The 19182-nt window shown below is 41.8% G+C and overlaps 1 protein-coding gene across 3 annotated transcripts in view; it reads left to right on the forward strand.

Annotated features, from left to right (window-relative positions):
- The window catches only part of LOC140202842 (arf-GAP with SH3 domain, ANK repeat and PH domain-containing protein 1-like), a 531099-nt gene that overhangs the window by 407291 nt on the left and 104626 nt on the right, over nt 1-19182 (forward strand). For all 3 annotated transcript variants that reach the window (XM_072268282.1, XM_072268281.1, XM_072268284.1), the window contains one exon: nt 4686-4872. In XM_072268282.1, the coding sequence (XP_072124383.1) occupies nt 4686-4872 (187 nt within the window). The remainder of the gene's footprint in view (nt 1-4685; nt 4873-19182) is intronic.

Consider the following 19182-nt stretch of genomic DNA (forward strand, 5'->3'; position numbering starts at 1 on the left):
GGGTTGTTATCATGGGTGACTTTAACTTCCCTAATATTGATTGACATCTGATTAGGTCCTACGGTTTAGATGGGGCAGAGTTTGTTAAGTGTGTCCAGGACGGATTCCTATCACAGTATGTTGACAGCCCGACTAGGGGGAATGCCATACTAGATCTAGTATTAGGTAACAAACTGGGTCAGGTCACAGATTTTTCAGTGGGTGAGCATCTGGGGGACAGTGACCACTGCTCCCTGGCCTTTAGCATTATCATGGAGAAGGATAGAATCAGAGAGGACAGGAAAATTTTTAATTGGGGAAGGGCAAATTATGAGGCTATAAGGCTAGAACTTGTGAGTGTGAATTGGGATGATGTTTTAGCAGGGAAATGTGCTACGGACATGTGGTCGATGTTTAGGGATCTCTTACAGGACGTTAGGGATAAATTTGTCCTGGTGAGGAAGATAAAGAATGGTCGGGTGAAGAAACTATGGGTGACAAGTGAGATGGAAAATCTAGTCAGATGGAAGAATGCAGCATACATGAGGTTTAGGAAGCAAGGATCAGATGGGTCTATTGAAGAATATAGGGTAGCAAGAAAGGAGCTTAAGAGGGGGCATGAAAAGGCCTTGGTGAGTAGGGTAAAGGAAAACCCCAGGGCATTCTTCAGTTATGTGAAGAACAAAAGGATGACAGGAGTGAAGGTAGGACCAATTAGAGATAAAAGTGGGAAGATGTGCCTGGAGGCTGTGGAAGTGAGCGAGGCCCTCAATGAATACTTCTCTACGCTATTCACCAATGAGAGGGAACTAGATGACGATGAGGCCAATATGAGTGGGGTTGATGTCCTGGAGCATGTTGATATTAAGGGAAAGGAGTTGTTGGAGTTGCTAAAATATATTAGGACGGATAAGTGCCTGGGGCCTGACGGGATATTCCCCAGGCTGCTCCACGAGGTGAGGGAGGAGATTGCTGAGCCTCTGGCTAGGATCTTTATGTCGTCGTTGTCCACGGGAATGGTACCAGAGGATTGGAGGGAGGCAAATGTCCCCTTGTTCAAAAAAAGTAGTAGGGATAGTCCGGGTAATTATAGACCTGTGAGCCTTACGTCTCTGGTGGGAAAGTTGTTGGAAAAGATTCTTAGAGATAGGATCCGTGGGCATTTAGAGAAGCATGGTCTGATCAGGGACAGTCAGCATGGCTTTGTGAAGGGCAGATGGTGTCTAACAAGCCTGATAGAGTTCTTTGAGGAGGTGACCAGACATATAGATGAGGGTAGTGCAGTGGATGTGATCTACGTGGATTTTAGTAAGGCATTTGACAAGGTTCCACACTGTAGGCTTATTCAGAAAGTCAGAAGGCATGGGATCCAGGGAAGTTTGGCCAGGTAGATTCAGAATTGGCTTGCCTGCAGAAATTAAGGGTCATGGTGGAGGGAGTATATTTGGATTGGAGGGTTGTGACTAGTGGTGCCCACAAGGACCGGTTTGGGACCTCTACTTTTAGTGATTTTTATTAACAACCTGGATGTGGGGGTAGAAGGGTGGGTTGGCAAATTTGCAGATGACACAAAGGTTAGTGGTGTTGTGGATAGTGTAGAGGATTGTCGAAGATTGCAGAGAGACATTGATAGGATGTAGAAGTGGGCTGAGAAGTGGCAGATGGAGTTCAACCCAGCGAAGTGTGTGGTGGTACACTTTGGAAGGACAAACTCCAAGGGAGAGTACAAAATAAATGGTAGGATACTTGGTGGTGTGGAGGAGCAGAGGGATCTAGGGGTACATATCCACAGATCCCTGAAAATTGCCTCACAGGTAGCTAGGGTAGTTAAGAAAGCTTATGGGGTGTTAGCTTTCATAAGTTGAGGGATAGAGTTTAAGAGTCGCAAAGTAATGATGCAGCTCTATAAAACTCTGGTTAGGCCACACTTGGAGTACTGTGTCCAGTTCTGGTTGCCTCACTATAGGAAGGATGTGGAAACATTGGAAAGGGTACAGAGGAGATTTACCAGGATGCTGCTTGGTTTAGAGAGTATGCATTATGATCAGAGGTTAAGGGAGCTATGGCTTTACTCTTTGGAGAGAAGGAGGATGAGAGGAGACATGATAGAGGTGTACAAGATATTAAGAGGAATAGATAGAGTGGACAGCCAGCGCCTCTTTCCCAGGGCACCACTGCTCAGTACAAGAGGACATGGCTTTAAGGTAAGGGGTGGGAAGTTCAAGGGGGATATTAGAGGAAGGTTTTTTACTCAGAGAGTGGTTGGTGCGTGGAATGCACTGCCTGAGTCAGTGGTGGAGGCAGATACACCAGTGAAGTTTAAGAGACTACTGGACAGGTATATGGAGGAACTTAAGGTGGGGGGTTATATGGGAGGCAGGGTTTAAGGGTCGGCAGAACATTGTCGGCCGAAGGGCCTGTACTGTGCTGTACTATTCTATGTTCTATGTAACTAGTGGAGTGGTGTCGCAGCAACAACCTGACACTCAACGTCAGTAAGACGAAAGAGCTGTTTGTGGACTTCAGGAAGCGTAAGACGAAGGAACACATACCAATCCTCATAGAGGGATCAGAAGTGGAAAGAGTGAGTAGTTTCAAGTTCCTGAGTGTCAAGATCTCTGAAGATCTAACCTGGTCCCAACATATCGATATAGTTAAAAAGAAGGCAAGGCAGCGACTATATTATGAATTTGAAGAGATTTGGCATGTCAACAAATACACTCAAAAGCTTCTGTAGTTGTACCGTGGAGAGCCCTTACACTTCCTCCCTTAGCACCATTCAGGGCCCCAGACAGTCCTTCCAGGTGAGGCGACACTTCACCTGTGAGTCGGCTGGGGTGATATACTGCGTCCGGTGCTCCCGATGTGGCCTTCTATATTTTGGCGAGACCCGACGCAGACTGGGAGATCGTTTTGCTGAACAACTAAGCTCTGTCTGCCAGAGAAAGCAGGATCTCCCAGTGGCCACACATTTTAATTCCACATCCCATTCCCATTCTGATATGTCTCTCCACGGCCTCCTCTACTGTAAAGATGAAGCCACACTCAAGTTGGAGGAATAACACCTTATATTCCGTCTGGGTAGCCTCCAACCTGATGGCATGAACATTGACTTCTCAAACTTCAGCTAATGCCCCACCTCCCCCTCGTACCCCATCCGTTATACCCACATTTATATACCCACATTCTTTCTCTCTCTCTCTCCTTTTTCTCCCTCTGTCCCTCTGATTATACCCCTTGCCCATCCTCTGGGTTCCCCCCCCCACCTCCTTTTCCTTCTCCCTGAGCCTCCTGTCCCATGATCCTCTCAAATCCCTTTTGCCAATCAACTGTCCAGCTCTTGGCTCCATCCCTCCCCCTCCTGTCTTCTCCTATCATTTTGGATCTCCCCCTCCCCCTCCCACTTTCAAATCTCTTACTAGCTCTTCCTTCAGTTAGTCCTGACAAAGGGTCTCGGCCCAAAACGTCGACTGTACCTCTTCCTAGAGATGCTGCCTGGCCTGCTGTGTTCACCAGCAACTTTGATGTGTGTTGCTTGAATTTCCAGCATCTGCAGAATTCCTCGTGTTAGCATTCTGACAGGCTGCATCACTGTCTAGTATGGAGGGGCTATTGCACAAGACCTAAAGAAGCTGCAAGGGTTGTAAATCTAATCAGGTCCATCTTGGGCACTAGCCTACAAAGTACCCAGGACATCTTTCGGGAGCGGTGTCTCAGAAAGGTAGCGTTCATTATTCAGGACCTCCAGTACCCAGGGCATGCCCTTTTCTCACTGTTACCATCAGGTAGGAGGTACAGAAGCCTGAAGGCGCACACTCAACGATTCAGGAACAGCTTCTTCCCCACTGCCATCCGATTCCTAAATGGACATTGAATCTTCGGACACTACCTCTTTTTTTTAAATATACAGTATTGTTTTTGCAGGTTTTTAAAATCTATTTAATATACATAATTGAGTTACTTGTTCATTTAATATTTTCAAAATTTTATTTATTTATTTTTCTCTCTGCTAGTTTATATATTACATTGAACTGCTGCTGCTAAGTTATCAAATTTCACATCACATACCGGTGATAATAAACTTCATTCTGATTCTGTTAATAAATCTAATTCTGAAATCCAGAGCACTACTGCATAGGGGTAGGTGTTCAAGCTGAACTCTTAATCATTTAAATTTGCAGATGATTTTAAAACTAACCTTAATAGCATAGATTAGGCTCATTGTCTCCATGTTAATTAAATTGATAATATTTGGTACTCTTTGGAAATTTAACATTGGGTTATTTATTTGGGTTCCCGTTCAAATGCTTGGAAATAAATCTCAAGCATACCTGCCTAGTTGGAAGCAATGCTCCTTTCTGGAGAATTTACAGAAGATGTGAAATGCAATTGCTCCAACTTGTTGGTGAAGACAGGATTTACATAATAATGCTGTGTGCATGGTTTCAATGTAGAACTGCTCATTGGCAGTTACATCAAAATTTTCTCATTCAATAAATTTGAGTGTTCAATTGTAATTAAATCAGGAGAAATCTGTCACTAGCAATCAAACTGCATGAGCACCTTGTTAGAGCTTTTGTGATGTCCATAACTCTAGCAATAGATGAAAATGGCCAGTGGAATATCAATCAGTTGTTGGATGTATATTTTGTCTTTAAAAAAAATTGTGAATTTTTCAGTTGCATAATTTTGTTTTCTTCAAACAGGACTGCACGTAAAGAATACATTCATGCGAAATATGTAGATCATAAGTTTGCCAGAAGATTGTGCAACTCTTCTGCAGCTAAGATGAATGAGTTGTTAGAATCTGTGAAATCAAGAGATTTACTTGCACTAATTCAAGTCTATGCAGAGGGAGTTGAACTGATGGAACCACTACCTGATTTTGGCCAGGTGAGAGATATTAACTTTTGTACCTGCCTGGAATTGTATCTCTCACTGTATACAGCAAGTATGTAGTTTGTAACTCATTTTAAGTTTGATCAGCGAACTTTATTTTTTATATACATTTCAACTTGGCCTAATACACAGGCATCTCCAAACCTATTTCACACTACATGAAATAATAGACATTCAGCAAGAAAAACTAGAAAAAGAATTATATTTTATCAACGAGGGCTGAGTCACAACATCCTACTGCTGTGTGGCACCATGTGCAGAATTAATCCTGGTCAGAAGAGACAGAGTTCCAGCTCTGAATTCTAATAGCAGGGATTTCAGATTAGGTTAGGGTTACTGCCCTGGAAGATAGGTTTGTAACAGATTTGTCTGTTAATAAGCCAGAAATACTTCACTTTCCTCTACGAGAACATATTTTTTCCTAATCTCTTTCATTTCTTCTGACACCTCTAAAGATTAAAGCAGGTTTTAGGAAATGATTGTGAGACTATTTAAGAAACATAATCATTAATAATAGTTGCACTTAAAATGTATTTCATTAGCATGGAAAGGAATAACATCTGGTTAAATTTGGCACTACTGAAGATGTGTGACATTTTACTGGTAGTTCTGAAGTAAATTGTGGTAAATTATCACCATAAACAATGAAGAGGCGAGCGAAGGCAAAGCAAATTTGTAAGATGTGCCCTGCTGATACACTGCATACTTTGAGTTGAAGTCACACTGGTTGGAATGAACAATTCGGAGGAGAGAAGACGGACAGAGGAGTTCTGATGCCCGTCCAGCTGGCCCGGGTGTGAGGGTAGATCGTTCTAAGCGCTGAGCCGATTTGGAGAGGTTGAGAATGGCTTCTTTGGCAGCGGAATCTATGTCCAAAGCAATTCACCACAGTGAGGCCCGGGTCCTACAAGGTTTGGACAATTTAACCCAACAATTTCTCTGGGTAACCCAAACAAATACACCTCATGTGCTCCTTGATGTGAGTTTTCACCATGCGTCCCATCTGGCCAATACATGCTGCTCCGCATTCACAGGGAATTCTGTAAACTCCAGCCGTCCTGAGTCCCAGGTCATCTTTGACCTGCCTAAGCTGTGATTTGAGCTTCCTTACAGGTTTGTGGATGGTATTAACCAGCGGTAGTAGAACATTGCATTCGCAATGGCCGTACGATTGACTTCAGCACAAAACTGTTAAGAGCCTCAAAGGCTTTTGGGACTGCATGGTGAAGAAAGCCTTTGAAATAAAACTAGAGGAAAAGAATTTTAATAAAGACAAAGGTCTTGATCTAAGTAAGAATTGGAATTCGATTGTAAACAAGGTGGAACAGCGGAAACCTCATTGGTTGAGGACTAACCAATCAGGAGGGACGGACGCCGGGAGTATAAATACCACTTGACATGCCCAAGCATCATCCCTGATGAGGATGGCAGAGTTTGCCATCAAAACGTCGGTTAAAATCAATACCTATACCCGGCTGGAAGCACGAGAGGAGTTTATTCATTATATATGCTGGAAAAGCACTAGATCCTTTTACAAATCTCAAGGTTGTTTAATTTATGCATTCTTTTAATAATAAATGCATTTTGAATAAAGAGCCAATGTTTCAGGCTGAAACACTTCAGGACTGGAAAGGAAGGGGGAAGAAACCAGAATAAGAATGTGAAGGCGAGACTTCTGGGTCATCAAGGGAATGGCGGTGTAAGGAAAAGGTCTCTCAACAAAAAATAGGTAAACTGTCCCATAATCGAATTTAGTCAAATACTTAATATTGCATAACTATATTAATAAAAGGGGCAAGGATGATGTCTAAGAACAAGATTAAAAAGTCCGCTCCGAAGGCTGATAAACATAAAGAGACGCAGCAAGGCGACGGGCCTAGCTCCCCCACGGCAAGCCAGGACGGAGATAATGAGGGGGAATCGGTGACTCTGTCCTTGATTCTCGGAGAGATTCGCGAGTTCCGACAAGATAACAGCAAACAGCTGGAAGATATTAAAGGAGAAATAGTAAAAACTAACTCGCGGATAGATGAAGCCGAAGCGAGGATTGTTGGAATTGAAGAGAAGCTACAAAACGCAGAGGAGGTGATAGCAGAAATGCTGAAGCTGCAAGACCAGCTCCAGTGGAAACTAATAGATCAAGAAGGCCGCTCGAGAAGCGAAAATGTGAGGATTTACAGAGTTCCCGAAGGAACTGAAGGTAAACCCGGATTGATGATTCCCTTCGTGGAGAAGCTACTTAGAGAGAACCTTGATATACTGGCCGCAAAAGACCTACAGATAGAAAGAGCTCACCGCGCGTTGGCACCACAGCTTCCAGCAGGCACCCAACCCAGATCAATTCTGGTCAGATTTCTCAGTTACAGAACGAAGGAAGAGGTGCTTAAAAGGGCATGGCAAAAGAAAGGTTTCATGTGGAACTACTGTAAAATCAGTTTAGACCACGACTACGCACCGGGGATTCTTGCCAGACGGAAGGAATATACGGAAACACGGAGAGTCCTGAAGGAAAACAACATCAGATTCCAGACCCTGTATCCAGCTCGGCTGAGAGTCTTTTACGACGAAGGGACAAAAACTTACGCTACGGTGGAGGAGGCAACATTGGACCTGGCGGACCGGGGACTACCTATTAAAGTTATCACCCAACCAGAGTCGCTACTGGAGAGGATTCGGCAGAAGTCGTGGCAGTTAGTGCGGCGAGGACGCTCCACACGAACCAGAGTGTCAAACTACAAGGAAAAGCTGCAAATATTCAGATGCGAATGTACAGAGAACACAGATTAATTAAGAGAAATGACTGAAAAGAGTAAATCGGACTTAAAGGTAAAATGAAAACTGGTAACTGAAAATAAACTAGACGGGATAACTTGAATGATAGCAATATGGTCGAGACATAGATAGGAGAAAATTCTCTATGATTATTCAAACTGCTGAGGGCCCTCTAACACAGGGTGAAGATAGAGGTTATCCCTCTGAACTGAGGCGGGTCGGTGCTCAGGCCTCACTGTGGGAAGTCGGGAAAAATTTTCAAATGTTGCACGTTCAAAAATGTCTGGAGTGTGGTTATATGTCTTGGTTTACTGTTGAGAAGGGATTGCTTACTGTTTGGTTAGAAAAGGAGAGGGTTTTTTTCTACTAGAGAAAAATGCAAACTGAATTGGTAAAAATAATTTCCTATAATGTTAATGGGGTTTTGAATCCAATTAAAAGAAATAAGATTATGTCTAAATTGAAAAAAGAGAGGGCACAAATAGCTTTCCTCCAGGAAACACATATGAGCCAATCTGAACATGGAAAATTAAAAAGAATGGGCTTTAAGCATGTATTTTATTCATCATATAAATTGAGTCACAAAAGAGGGGTAGCTACTTTAATATCAAGTACTCTTAATTATGAACATATTTCAGAGACTAGAGACAAAGAAGGACGGTTCGTAAAAATCACAGGAAGAATAGAAGGTACAGAAATAACATTGCTGAATGTTTATGCTCCTCCAGGTTGTGAATGGTCATTTTATAGACACATTTTTGACCTAATGGTCAGTTCTCAAGGGGTAGTAATTTGCGGAGGGGATTTTAATATTAGATTAAATCCTATATTAGATTCTTCAAGAATAGTTACTCAGAATAAACCTCTGACTCGGAAAGTGAATTCATTGATGGAGGAGTTGGGAATTATAGATGTCTGGAGGGAATTACACCCTACTAGTAAAGATTATACATATTACTCTTTCCCTCATTCAGCCTATTCAAGGATATAGTCTATAAAGTAATAAAGTCTATAAAGTCTATCTTTATCTTTAATACAGATAGACTCAGGATAAAAAACTGTAATATTGCAACAATTGATCTGTCGGATCATAGCCCAGTCTCTATGTCTCTAATCCTGGAAAGGAAAATGAGGAAAACACTATGGAGGCTAAACTCACATATACTCAATAACCCGAAAGTAATGGAGAGATTAAGGGGAGAAATCAAAGAATATCTAGACCTTAATGACACGGGAGAAACATCACCAGTGATCTTATGGGATACATTGAAAGCTGTACTGAGAGGGAAAATTATTTCCATTACCACTCACATGAAAAAAATCAATGCACAAAAATTAGCAGACCTTCAAGGAAAATTAAAACAACTTCAAGTTGTAGATAGCAACAAAAGTAATTCAAATCGAAAACAGGAAATTAGGAAATTGCAAAGTGAAATTGACGATATTTATACGTTGGAAACTCAAAGAGATTTTCTTTACCTGAGACAAAAGAACTATGAAGTAGGAGGTAAATCAGCTAGATTATTAGCATATAAATTACGAAAACAACAAGCAGACAATACAATTCATAAAATAAAGAATCCAAAAACAAAGCTTGTGGAGAGTACAATAGGGAAAATTCAAGAGAGTTTTGAAACATATTATTGAGAGCTGTACTCCCAACCCCAGGCCCCCAATGAGCCCTATATAGACAGTGTATTGAATTTTTTAAATCTACCTAAACTTACAGATTTACAAAATGAAAGTTTATTAGAACCAGTAACTGTCAAAGAACTGAATGTGGCCATCTCTAGGTTAAAGGCTGGAAAGTCCCCGGGTTCTGATGGGTTTACCTCAGAGTGGTACAGGTCCCTGAAGACACAGTTAGCCCCATTACTACTTAACACCTTTAATTGGATCTTGCAGAGAAGAGAAACTCCACCTTCCTGGAGAGAAGCGATTATTTCAGTTATTCCTAAAGAGGGTAAAGATAAACTAGAATGTGGCAATTATCGGCCAATTAGTGTTCTTAATTTAGATTACTAAACTATTTACATCTATATTAGCGCACAGATTGGAAAAGCTTTTACCTGGCCTAATCCACTTAGACCAGACTGGATTTATTCAACAAAGAGAAACACAGGACAACATAAGGAGAACTCTGCACATATTAGAACAGGTTAATAAGAACGAGACAGAGACAATGGTAGTAGGACTGGACGCTGAGAAAGCTTTTGATTCGGTTAGTTGGGCATTCCTATACAGAGTGTTAGGAAGATTCGGCTTTCAAGAAAAGTTTATTAAAGTAATTCAGACTCTATATGACAGCCCTACAGCCCGAATTAAGATAAATGGGGACCTCTCTGACTCCTTCATCTTAGAGAGAGGCACTAGACAGGGATGCCCAATTTCTCCTCTCCTCTTTACGCTATATATTGAACCGCTTGCCCAACTAATAAGACAGAGCGAAATCGTAAAAGGTGTCAAGGTGGCAGGGATTGAACAGAAAGTGGCGTTATTCGCAGATGATGTTTTGGTCTATCTGAGTGAACCAGAAAAATCATTTATAGGATTGTTTACACTGTTGGATGACTTTGGGAAAATATCAGGTTATAAAATAAATGTAAAGAAAACGCAGGTTATGTCCCTAAATTATACACCATCCAACAAATTGCAGGATACATATGATCTTAAGTGGGAAGCTAAATCATTAAAATATTTAGGAATAACCCTGCCGAAGGATCTTTCAACACTGTCACAGGTAAATTATGGGCCATTAATCTCAGAGATAAAAGCAGATATGCATAGATGGAATCTTATCCCCTTTTTAAGTTTAAATTCAAGGATAAATACTATAAAAATGAATATTCTTCCTCGGTTATTGTATCTTTTCCGTACTTTACCAGTGGAGGTGGATGATAATCAATTCAGGGGATGAGACAAATGGATTTCCTGCTTCATTTGGCAAGGAAAGAAACCTAGAATTCGATATAACACCTTACAGTTAGGGAAGGAAGGAGGAGGTATGGTTCTTCCTTGCCTGAGAAATTATTTTTATGCCTCACAGATAACCCCTCTGTTATATTGGTGTAATAGGGAATATAAGGCTAGATGGAAGGAAATAGAATTTGGATTAGTTGACAGTTTTCCTCTTCAGGCCTCAATAGCTGACAAAGGATTGATGGCCCAGTTGGAAAAATTTAAAAACGCTTGGATAAATCTTACGTTAAAAGTATGGCAGAAGGTGGTTAATTCATGTGGAATTAATAACATGTTAAAACTCTTTAGATGGTGTGCATATGATACCCAATTTCTTCCCAACAGAGGAGATAAAAGATTTGAGCTATGGATAAGGAAAGGTCTTACAACCTATCTCTCATTTATAGATAAAAGAGTATTACAAAGTTTCCAAATCCTGCAGGACAAACATGGCCTAGAACACAATGACTTTTTTAGGTACCTTCAAGTACGAAACTATGTTAACCAGAGTTGTAGATATACAGACCTATCAACAGTAGAATTAGAATTTTTCAAGATTCTGAATTGGGCTTGCAGTTCAATACCTAGTAAATCAGTTTCTTGATTATATAATGCACTCTCCCATGCTAAAAATGTAAATACACTGTATATTAAAGAGAAGTGGGAGAAAGAAGCGGGGTTGGTACTTTCAGAGGAGGCTTGGGAGAAAATCTGCAGCTTTCAGTGGTCCTCGACTAATTCTTTGACTTGGAGAGAACGTTGTTGGAAAAACGTTATAAGATACTTCAAGACCCCATATCAGGAAAAATATAAAGATACAAATGTGATGTGTTGGAGAAGGTGCGGCTCCAAGGAGGCAAATCATTTTCATATTTTTTGGGATTGCCCTAAATTAAGTCTATTTTGGGAAGGTATTCATAGAACATTAGTTAAGGTACTTAGGTCCCAGATACCTCTGAACTTTGAGACGCTCTATTTGGGGCATGTATTGTTTCTTGAACAGAAGGAAGATATAAAGTTGATGCGGGCCCTCTTAGCGGCAAGTAAGAAATCAATCACTAGAAAATGGCTAAATCCAATACCACCTACATTAGAAGATCGGTACGAAATTATCTTGGAAATATTTAAAATGGAAAAGTTGACTTACTCCCTGAGAACTCAAAAAGAAAAATTTTATCAAATCTGGAATAAGTGGATTGAATATATAACCCCAATGCGAGCAGACTTTAGATGACTCTCCTAATGATTTATACTGCTCTTCTCATCAACACAGTAATATTGCTAACGTAAGCACCCCTAGTCTAAATGTTTGTTTTTTTTTTGTTTTCTTTTGGAAAATAGAGAATTAACACAAGTAAAGGGAAAGATTTGGGAAAGGGATAAAAAAATGAAAAAATTAAGTAAATAAGTACATAGGGATTGGATAATTATGTCTGCGGGCCGGAGCAAGCATGAACAAATTAGGATATAAACACCTACAATGGTTGATACATAGGCTTATATACAACATTTTGGACCAGTGGAAATGGTCCAGAAGGGTTATATGGAAACTATTATTACCATTTTTCTTAACAACTAATTCCATTACTTAGCCTAATAGGTTAGATTTACCACAGTACATAATTATCTATTTAAATGTTTATTTTCCTTTTATATCATCTCAATGTGTACTTAAGAATGTATAAATAATTGTAGTTTTATACATATAAAAAAATGGAAAAGGTTATATGTGTGAAAAAAGTACATGATATTTGTGAATTCCTTATCCAAATAAAAATAAAATTAAAAAAAAAAGAATGTGAAGGCATGGGAAGGAGTGCAAACTGGCAGGTGATAGGTGAGACCAGGTGTGGGGGAAAAGGTTGAAATTCTAATGTATGTTTCTTCATTAACTTTCTCCTCCCTATCTCTCTGTTTCTCAAGCCTTACAACTTTTTGCATTTCTGATCCTTAAAGATTGCTTCATGTGACTGAAGATGGCAATAGTTTGATGAGAAATGTATAAAATTTTTCATGTAAACTCAATTTTTGCTGGTAGTTGTCCTCATTGGTTGTGTTATGGCCTGGTTATGCAATTCCAATGCATATAATGCAATGGTCTGCTTAAGTCCTGATGAAGGGTCTGGGCCTGAAATATCAACTCTTTATTCCTCTCCGTAAATGCTGCCCGATTTGCTGAGTTCCTCCAACATTTTTTGTAGGTGACTCTGGATTTCCAGCATCTGCAAAATCTCTTATGTTTATTCATTGGCTTTAAAATATCTTCCCAAGATTGAGAAAAGGGATAAGTAGAGATATAATTTTTCTGAACACATGTCCTCATACCTCAACTCCATTTTATCCCCCTTGGTTCAGTCCCTTCCCACCTACATCCGCAACACTTCTCATGCTCTTGATCTTCGCAGTAACTTTCATTTCCCTGGCCCTGGCTGTCTCACTTTCGCCACGGATGTCCAGTCCCTATACACTTCCATCTTCCAACAAGAAGCCCTTAAAGCTCTCTGCTCTTCTCTATGAATCAACCAGTTCCCATCTACCACCACCCTACAGAACTGGTCCTCATCTTCAACAATTTTTCCTTCGGCTCCTTGCGCTTTCTCCAGAATCAAGGGGTAGCCATGGGCACCCACATGGGGCCCCAGCTATGCCTGTCTTTTTGTTGGCTACATAGAACAGTCCATGTTCTAAGCTTTGCACCAGTAATACTCCCCAATTCCTTGCTACATTGACAACTGCAGTGGGCAGTTCATGCACCCATGCTGAGCGTGTCAATTTCATCAACTTTGCCTCCAATTTGCGCCCTGCACCTAAATTCATTTGCTCTACTTCTGACATCTTCCTGCCCTTTCTCAGTCTCTCTATCTCCATCTCTGGAGAGGAACTGTCAACCAACATCTTTTATCAAATGAACGATTCCCACGATTATCCTGAGCATATTTCTTCCCAGCCAAGCTCTTGTAAAAATGCTATTCCCTTTTCCGAGTTTCTTCATCTCCACTGTATCTGTTTCCAGGACATCAGAGATGTCTTCCTCCTTCAATGAACAGGGTTTCCCTTCCTCTGCCATTGTGCTGCCTTTAACCACATTTCCTCCATTTCCTGAACATCTGCACTCACCCCATCTTCCCATTGCATTAACAGTGATAGAATTCTTCATCCTGACCTACCACCCCATGAGCCTCTGCATCCGACACATCATTCTCCACAACTACTGCCATCTCCGAAGGGATCGTACCACCAAACATATTTTTACCTGTCCTTCCGTTTTCCACAGGGATCGCTTCCTCCACGATTTCCTTGTCCATTCATCCCTCCCCACTAATCTCCCTTCTGTCACTTATCCCTGCAAGCAGCCAAAATGCCACACCCCACTCCTCTTCTATTCCTTACTCTGACCTCTTAACTCTTCTCACCTGCCTATCACCTCCCTCTGGGTCCCCTCCTCCTTCCCTTTCTGCAATGGCCCACTCCTATCAGATTCCTTCTTCTCACGTTCTTTACATTTCCCACCCATCTGACTTCACCTTCCTGCTATCCTCCTTCCCCTCCTCTCACCAGCTTTTTATTCTGGCGTCTTCCCCCTTTCTTTCCAGTCTTGAAGAAGAGTCTCTGCCCAAAATATTGGCAGTTTATCCACTTCCATAGATTCTGCCGGACCTGCTGAGTTCCTCCAGCATTTTGTATGTGTTGCTTTGGATTTCCAGCATCTGCAGAATTTCTTATGTTTATAATTTTTCTTTCCTGTGTTGTCCATGTGAACTCCTTTTCTCGGGGGTCTCTGGAAATGGCCCGTTCGCCTCTCTGGCCGTCTCCCAACTTGGCGTCAAAAGACCCACTGTTCTTGGGCTACATACGTCTAGGGAATTCACACTCCGGTCCTGCCAAATCCATAAGCTTGGGATGTCTCTCCCATCCAAGCCCAGTTTGTGTGAATGCTGTGTGATTTGCTGCCCTATTACAACTCGTTGCCAGGAAGTAACAGACCACACACTGCATATAATTAAAGGAAGTATATTTATGAATATTAACTTAACCAAAGGGTTAGTAAGGAAAAGAAAAGGAAAAAACAAAGCAGGCCCATTATAATTAAGCAGTCAAATGTGCACAGGTTGGAGCTCAACTCTTCCAAAAGTCATATTCACCAATCCTCAGTAGACTCCCACACCACGCCCCATCGAATCACGGTCCCCAGTAGATTGAATCCTATGATTGGTTCTCTCCACCGTCTTCTCTCTTCATCTCCCTAAGACCATAAAACATAGGAGCAGAATTAGGTCATCTGGCCCATCGAGTCAGCCACTCAATCATGGCTGATGCTTTTTTTTTCTATCTCCTCCTCAACCACCGTTCCCGGCCTTCTCACCGTAACCTTTGATGCCATCTCCAATCAAGAACCTATCAATCTCTTCCTTAAATACACCCAACGACCTGGTCTCCACAGCTGCATGTGGCAACAAATTCCACAAATTCACCACCCTTTGGTTAAAGAAACTTCTCTGCAAATCTGTTTTGAAAGGGTGCCCCTTTATCCTGAGTCTGTGCCCTCTTGTCCTAGACTCTACCACCTTCGGAAACATCCTTTCCACATCTACTGTGTCTAGGCCTTTAAACATTCGAAAGGTTTCAATGAGATCCCCCCTCATCCTTCTGAATTCCAGCAAGTACAGACCCAGAGCCATCAAATGTTCCTCGTATGATAACCCTTTCATTCCTGGCATCATCCTTGTGAACCTCCTCTGGACCCTCTCCAATGCCAGCACATCTTTTCTAAGATGACGGAACCAAAACTGCTCACAGTACTCAGGGTGAGTCCTCACCAGTGCCTTATAAAGCCTCAGCATCACATCCTTGCTTTTGTAATCAAGACCTCTTGAAATGAATGCTAACATGGCATTTACCTTTCTCTCCTCTGACTCAACCTGCAAGTTAACCTTCAGGGTGTTCTGCAAAAGGACTACCAAGTCCCTCTGAATCTCAGATTCTGGATTTTCTTCCTGTTTAGAAAATAGTCCATACATTTATTTCTACTACCAAACTGCATGGCCATGCATTTTCCATTTTCTTTTTTGCCATTTGCCATTTTCTTGCCCATTCTCCTAATCTAATGGTGCCACAGCAACAATCTGGCACTCAATGCCAGTGAGACAAAAGAGCTGATTGTGGACTTAAAGAAGGGTAAGACAAAGCAACACATACCAATCCTCATAGAGGGATCAGAAGTGGAGAGAGTGAGCAACGTTAAGTTCCTGGCTGTCAAGATCTCTAAGGATCTAACCTGGTCCCAACATATTGATGTAGTCATAAAGAAGGAAAGACAGCCGCTATACTTTATTAGGAGTTTGAAGCGAATTGGCATGTCAACAGATACACTTAAGAACTTCTATAGTTGTACCGTGGAGAGCATTCTGACAGGCTGCATCACTGTCTGGTATGGAGAGGCTACTGCACAGGACTGAAAGAAGCTGCAGAAGGCTGTAAATCTTGTCAGCTCCATCTTGGGCACTAGCCTACAAAGTACCCAGGACATCTTTAGGGAGCGTTGTCTCAGAAAGGCAGTGTCCATTTTTAAAGACCTCCAGCACCCAGGGCATGCTCCTTTCTCACTGTTACCATCAGGCAGGAGATACAGAAGCCTGAAGGCACACACTCAGCGATTCAGGAACAGCTTCTTCCCTTCTGCCATCCAATTCCTAAATGGACATTGAACCCTTGGACACTACCTCACTTTGGAATATGCAGTATTTCTGTCTTTGCACATTTTTTAATAGTCTATTCAATATACGTAATTGATTTACTTGTTTATTATTATGTTTTATTTATTTTTTTCTCTCTCTACTAGATTATGTATTGCATTGAACTGCTGCTGCTAAGTTAACAAATTTCACGTCACATGCCGGTGATAATAAACCTGATTCTGATTCTGTCTAAGTCCTTCTGCATCCTACCTGTTTCCTCAATACTATCTGCCCGTCTACCAATCTTCGTATCATCTGCAGATTGGACAACGAAGCCATCTATTCCATCATCTAAATCGTTTACATACAACTTAAAAAGAAGTGGTCCCAACACTGACCTTTGTGGAACACCACTAGTCGCTAGCAGCCAACCAGAAAAGGATCCTTTTATTCCCACTCGCTGCCTCCTACCAATCAGCCAGTGCTCTGACCATGTTAGTAACTTTACTGTAATACCATGGGCTCTTAACTTGGTAAGCAGCCTTATGTGTGGCACCTTGTCAAAGGCCTTCTGAAAGTCCAGATATACCACATTCACTGCATCCCCTTCATCTATCCTACTTGTAGTATCCTCAAAGAATTCCAACAGTTTCGTCAGGCAGGATTTTCCCTGAAGGAAACCATGCTGTCTTTGTCCTATCTTGTCCTGTGTCGCCAAGTACTCCATCATCTCATCCTTAACAATGGACTCTAACATCTTCCTAGCCTCTGAGGTCAGGCTAACTGGTCTATAATTTCCTTTCTGCTGCCTTCCTCCTTTCTTAAAGAGTGGAGTAACATTTGTAATTTTCCAGTCCTCTGGCACCATGCCAGAGTCCAATAATTTTTTAAAGTTCATTTCTAATGCCACCACAATCTCTAACGCTACCTCTTTCAGAACCCTAGGGTGCAGTTCATCTGGTCCGGGTGATTATTGTACCTTTAAGACCTTCAGCTTTTTGAGCATCTTCTCTCTTGTAACAGTAGCTACACCCACTTCTCTTCCTTCACACACTACAACGTCAGGCATACTGCTAGTGTCTTCTTCCACAGTGAAGACTGATGCAAAATACTCATTTAGTTCATCAACCATCTCCTTGTCCCCGTTATTATTTCTCCTGCCTCATTTTCTCATGGTCCTATATCCACTCTCATTTCTCTTTTATTTTTAAAATACTTGATAAAACTTTTACTAACCACTTTGATATTATTTGCTAGCTTGCTTTCATATTTCATCTTTTCCTTTCTAATGTTTTTTTTACTTGCTCTCTAGATTTTTAAAAACTTCCCAATCCTCTACCTTCCCACTAATTTTTGCTTTAATATTTGCCCTTTCTTTAGCTTTTGCAATAGCTTTGACTTTCCTTGTCAGCCACCGTTGTACTATTTTGCCATTTGAGTATTTCTTCAGTTTTTGAATACGCATGTCCTGCACCTTCCTCATTTTTCCCAGCCAAACAAGGACCCAAGCTCACATTGGTGTCAATCACAGGAAAAAAAAATCCCCCAATTGGATGCAACACACATCAAAGTTGCTGGCGAACGCAGCAGACCAGGCAGCATCTCTAGGAAGAGGTACAGTCGACGTTTCAGGCCGAGACCCTCTGTCAGGACCCTTCATTCGTCCTGACGAAGGGTCTCGGCCTGAAACGTCGACTGTACCTCTTCCTAGAGATGCTGCCTGGCCTGCTGCGTTCGCCAGCAACTTTGATGTGTGTTGCTTGAATTTCCAGCATCTGCAGGATTCCTCTTGTCCCCGATTGGATGGCTCACTTCCCAAACATTACTTCTACAGAAAGACTATTACATGAAGTATTCTACAAAGTTAGCAGTAAAACCTTTACCAGGGCATTACACTCTCCCCCCACCAAAAATAGTCATCTCCTCATGACTTTGAGATGATTTATCACCCCTTCATGAATAACACACATTTTCAAAGGAATTTCGTGATGCCAAGATCTCGGATCCAGGTGTAAATCCAGGGATAGCTTACTGTATATACTATTTATTAAAAATAACTATAAATTGCACATTGCACATTCAGATGGAGACGTAAAATAAAGATCTTTACTCTTTATGTACGTGAAGGATGTCAGAAATAAAGTCAATTCAAATGGCAGTGACATATCTCACCAAGGGGATAGGTGCCTCACTCTGTTCCCCGGTGCGACATAGGCCGGTCTGTCTGGGGGTTTCCTTACTCTGAGACCTCCTTACTCCATCATCTACTTTTTCAGTTTCAGACATTACCAGGGTTGTTTCCTGTCTACATGGTGAGGTCCCTGCCTGTCCATTACTCGTGCCTCCTGACAACTCAGGTCCCCTGGTCACTTGGCTGAGCTCGGCTTCATGCCCAGTTACTTTAGAGTCCGGTCTCCCATCATTGTCTAACTGCAAACCTTCCTGCCACTGCTAGTTTCCCCCATTTCACTCGCCTCAACTTGAGAAGGGTAGGGAATCTATTCATCATTTATTGGGGAGTTTGCAAAGGGCGGCATATGCCACACCCCTACTTCCTCCTCCTCTGAGTCCATGTCACATTCAGTGGTTAAGTCCAGACTGGTCTTTCCACTGCTTGTCCTTTGGTTCTTCCATGTCCGCCGCAGAATCCTCTTACTAGATGTAAGGTCCAGGTCAGGCTCAGGGTCAACACGTACCTCTTGTCCCAGAGGTAGAAGGTGGTTCCAGTGGAGAATCTTCTGGTTTCACCCGGAAAACTGGTAAGTTTGGCAACTGACTCCACTACCTAGGGCGTAGCTGGCCAGCGGTCAGCTAACTTATGCTTCCCAGGTAGCCCCAAAATCTTTATGAGGACTCAGTCTTTAGGCATCAGTAGGGAGAACCTAACCTTTTGATCATA

This window comes from Mobula birostris, chromosome 9 (genome assembly GCF_030028105.1).
Source record: "Mobula birostris isolate sMobBir1 chromosome 9, sMobBir1.hap1, whole genome shotgun sequence".
Classification (NCBI taxonomy): Eukaryota; Metazoa; Chordata; class Chondrichthyes; order Myliobatiformes; family Myliobatidae; genus Mobula; species Mobula birostris.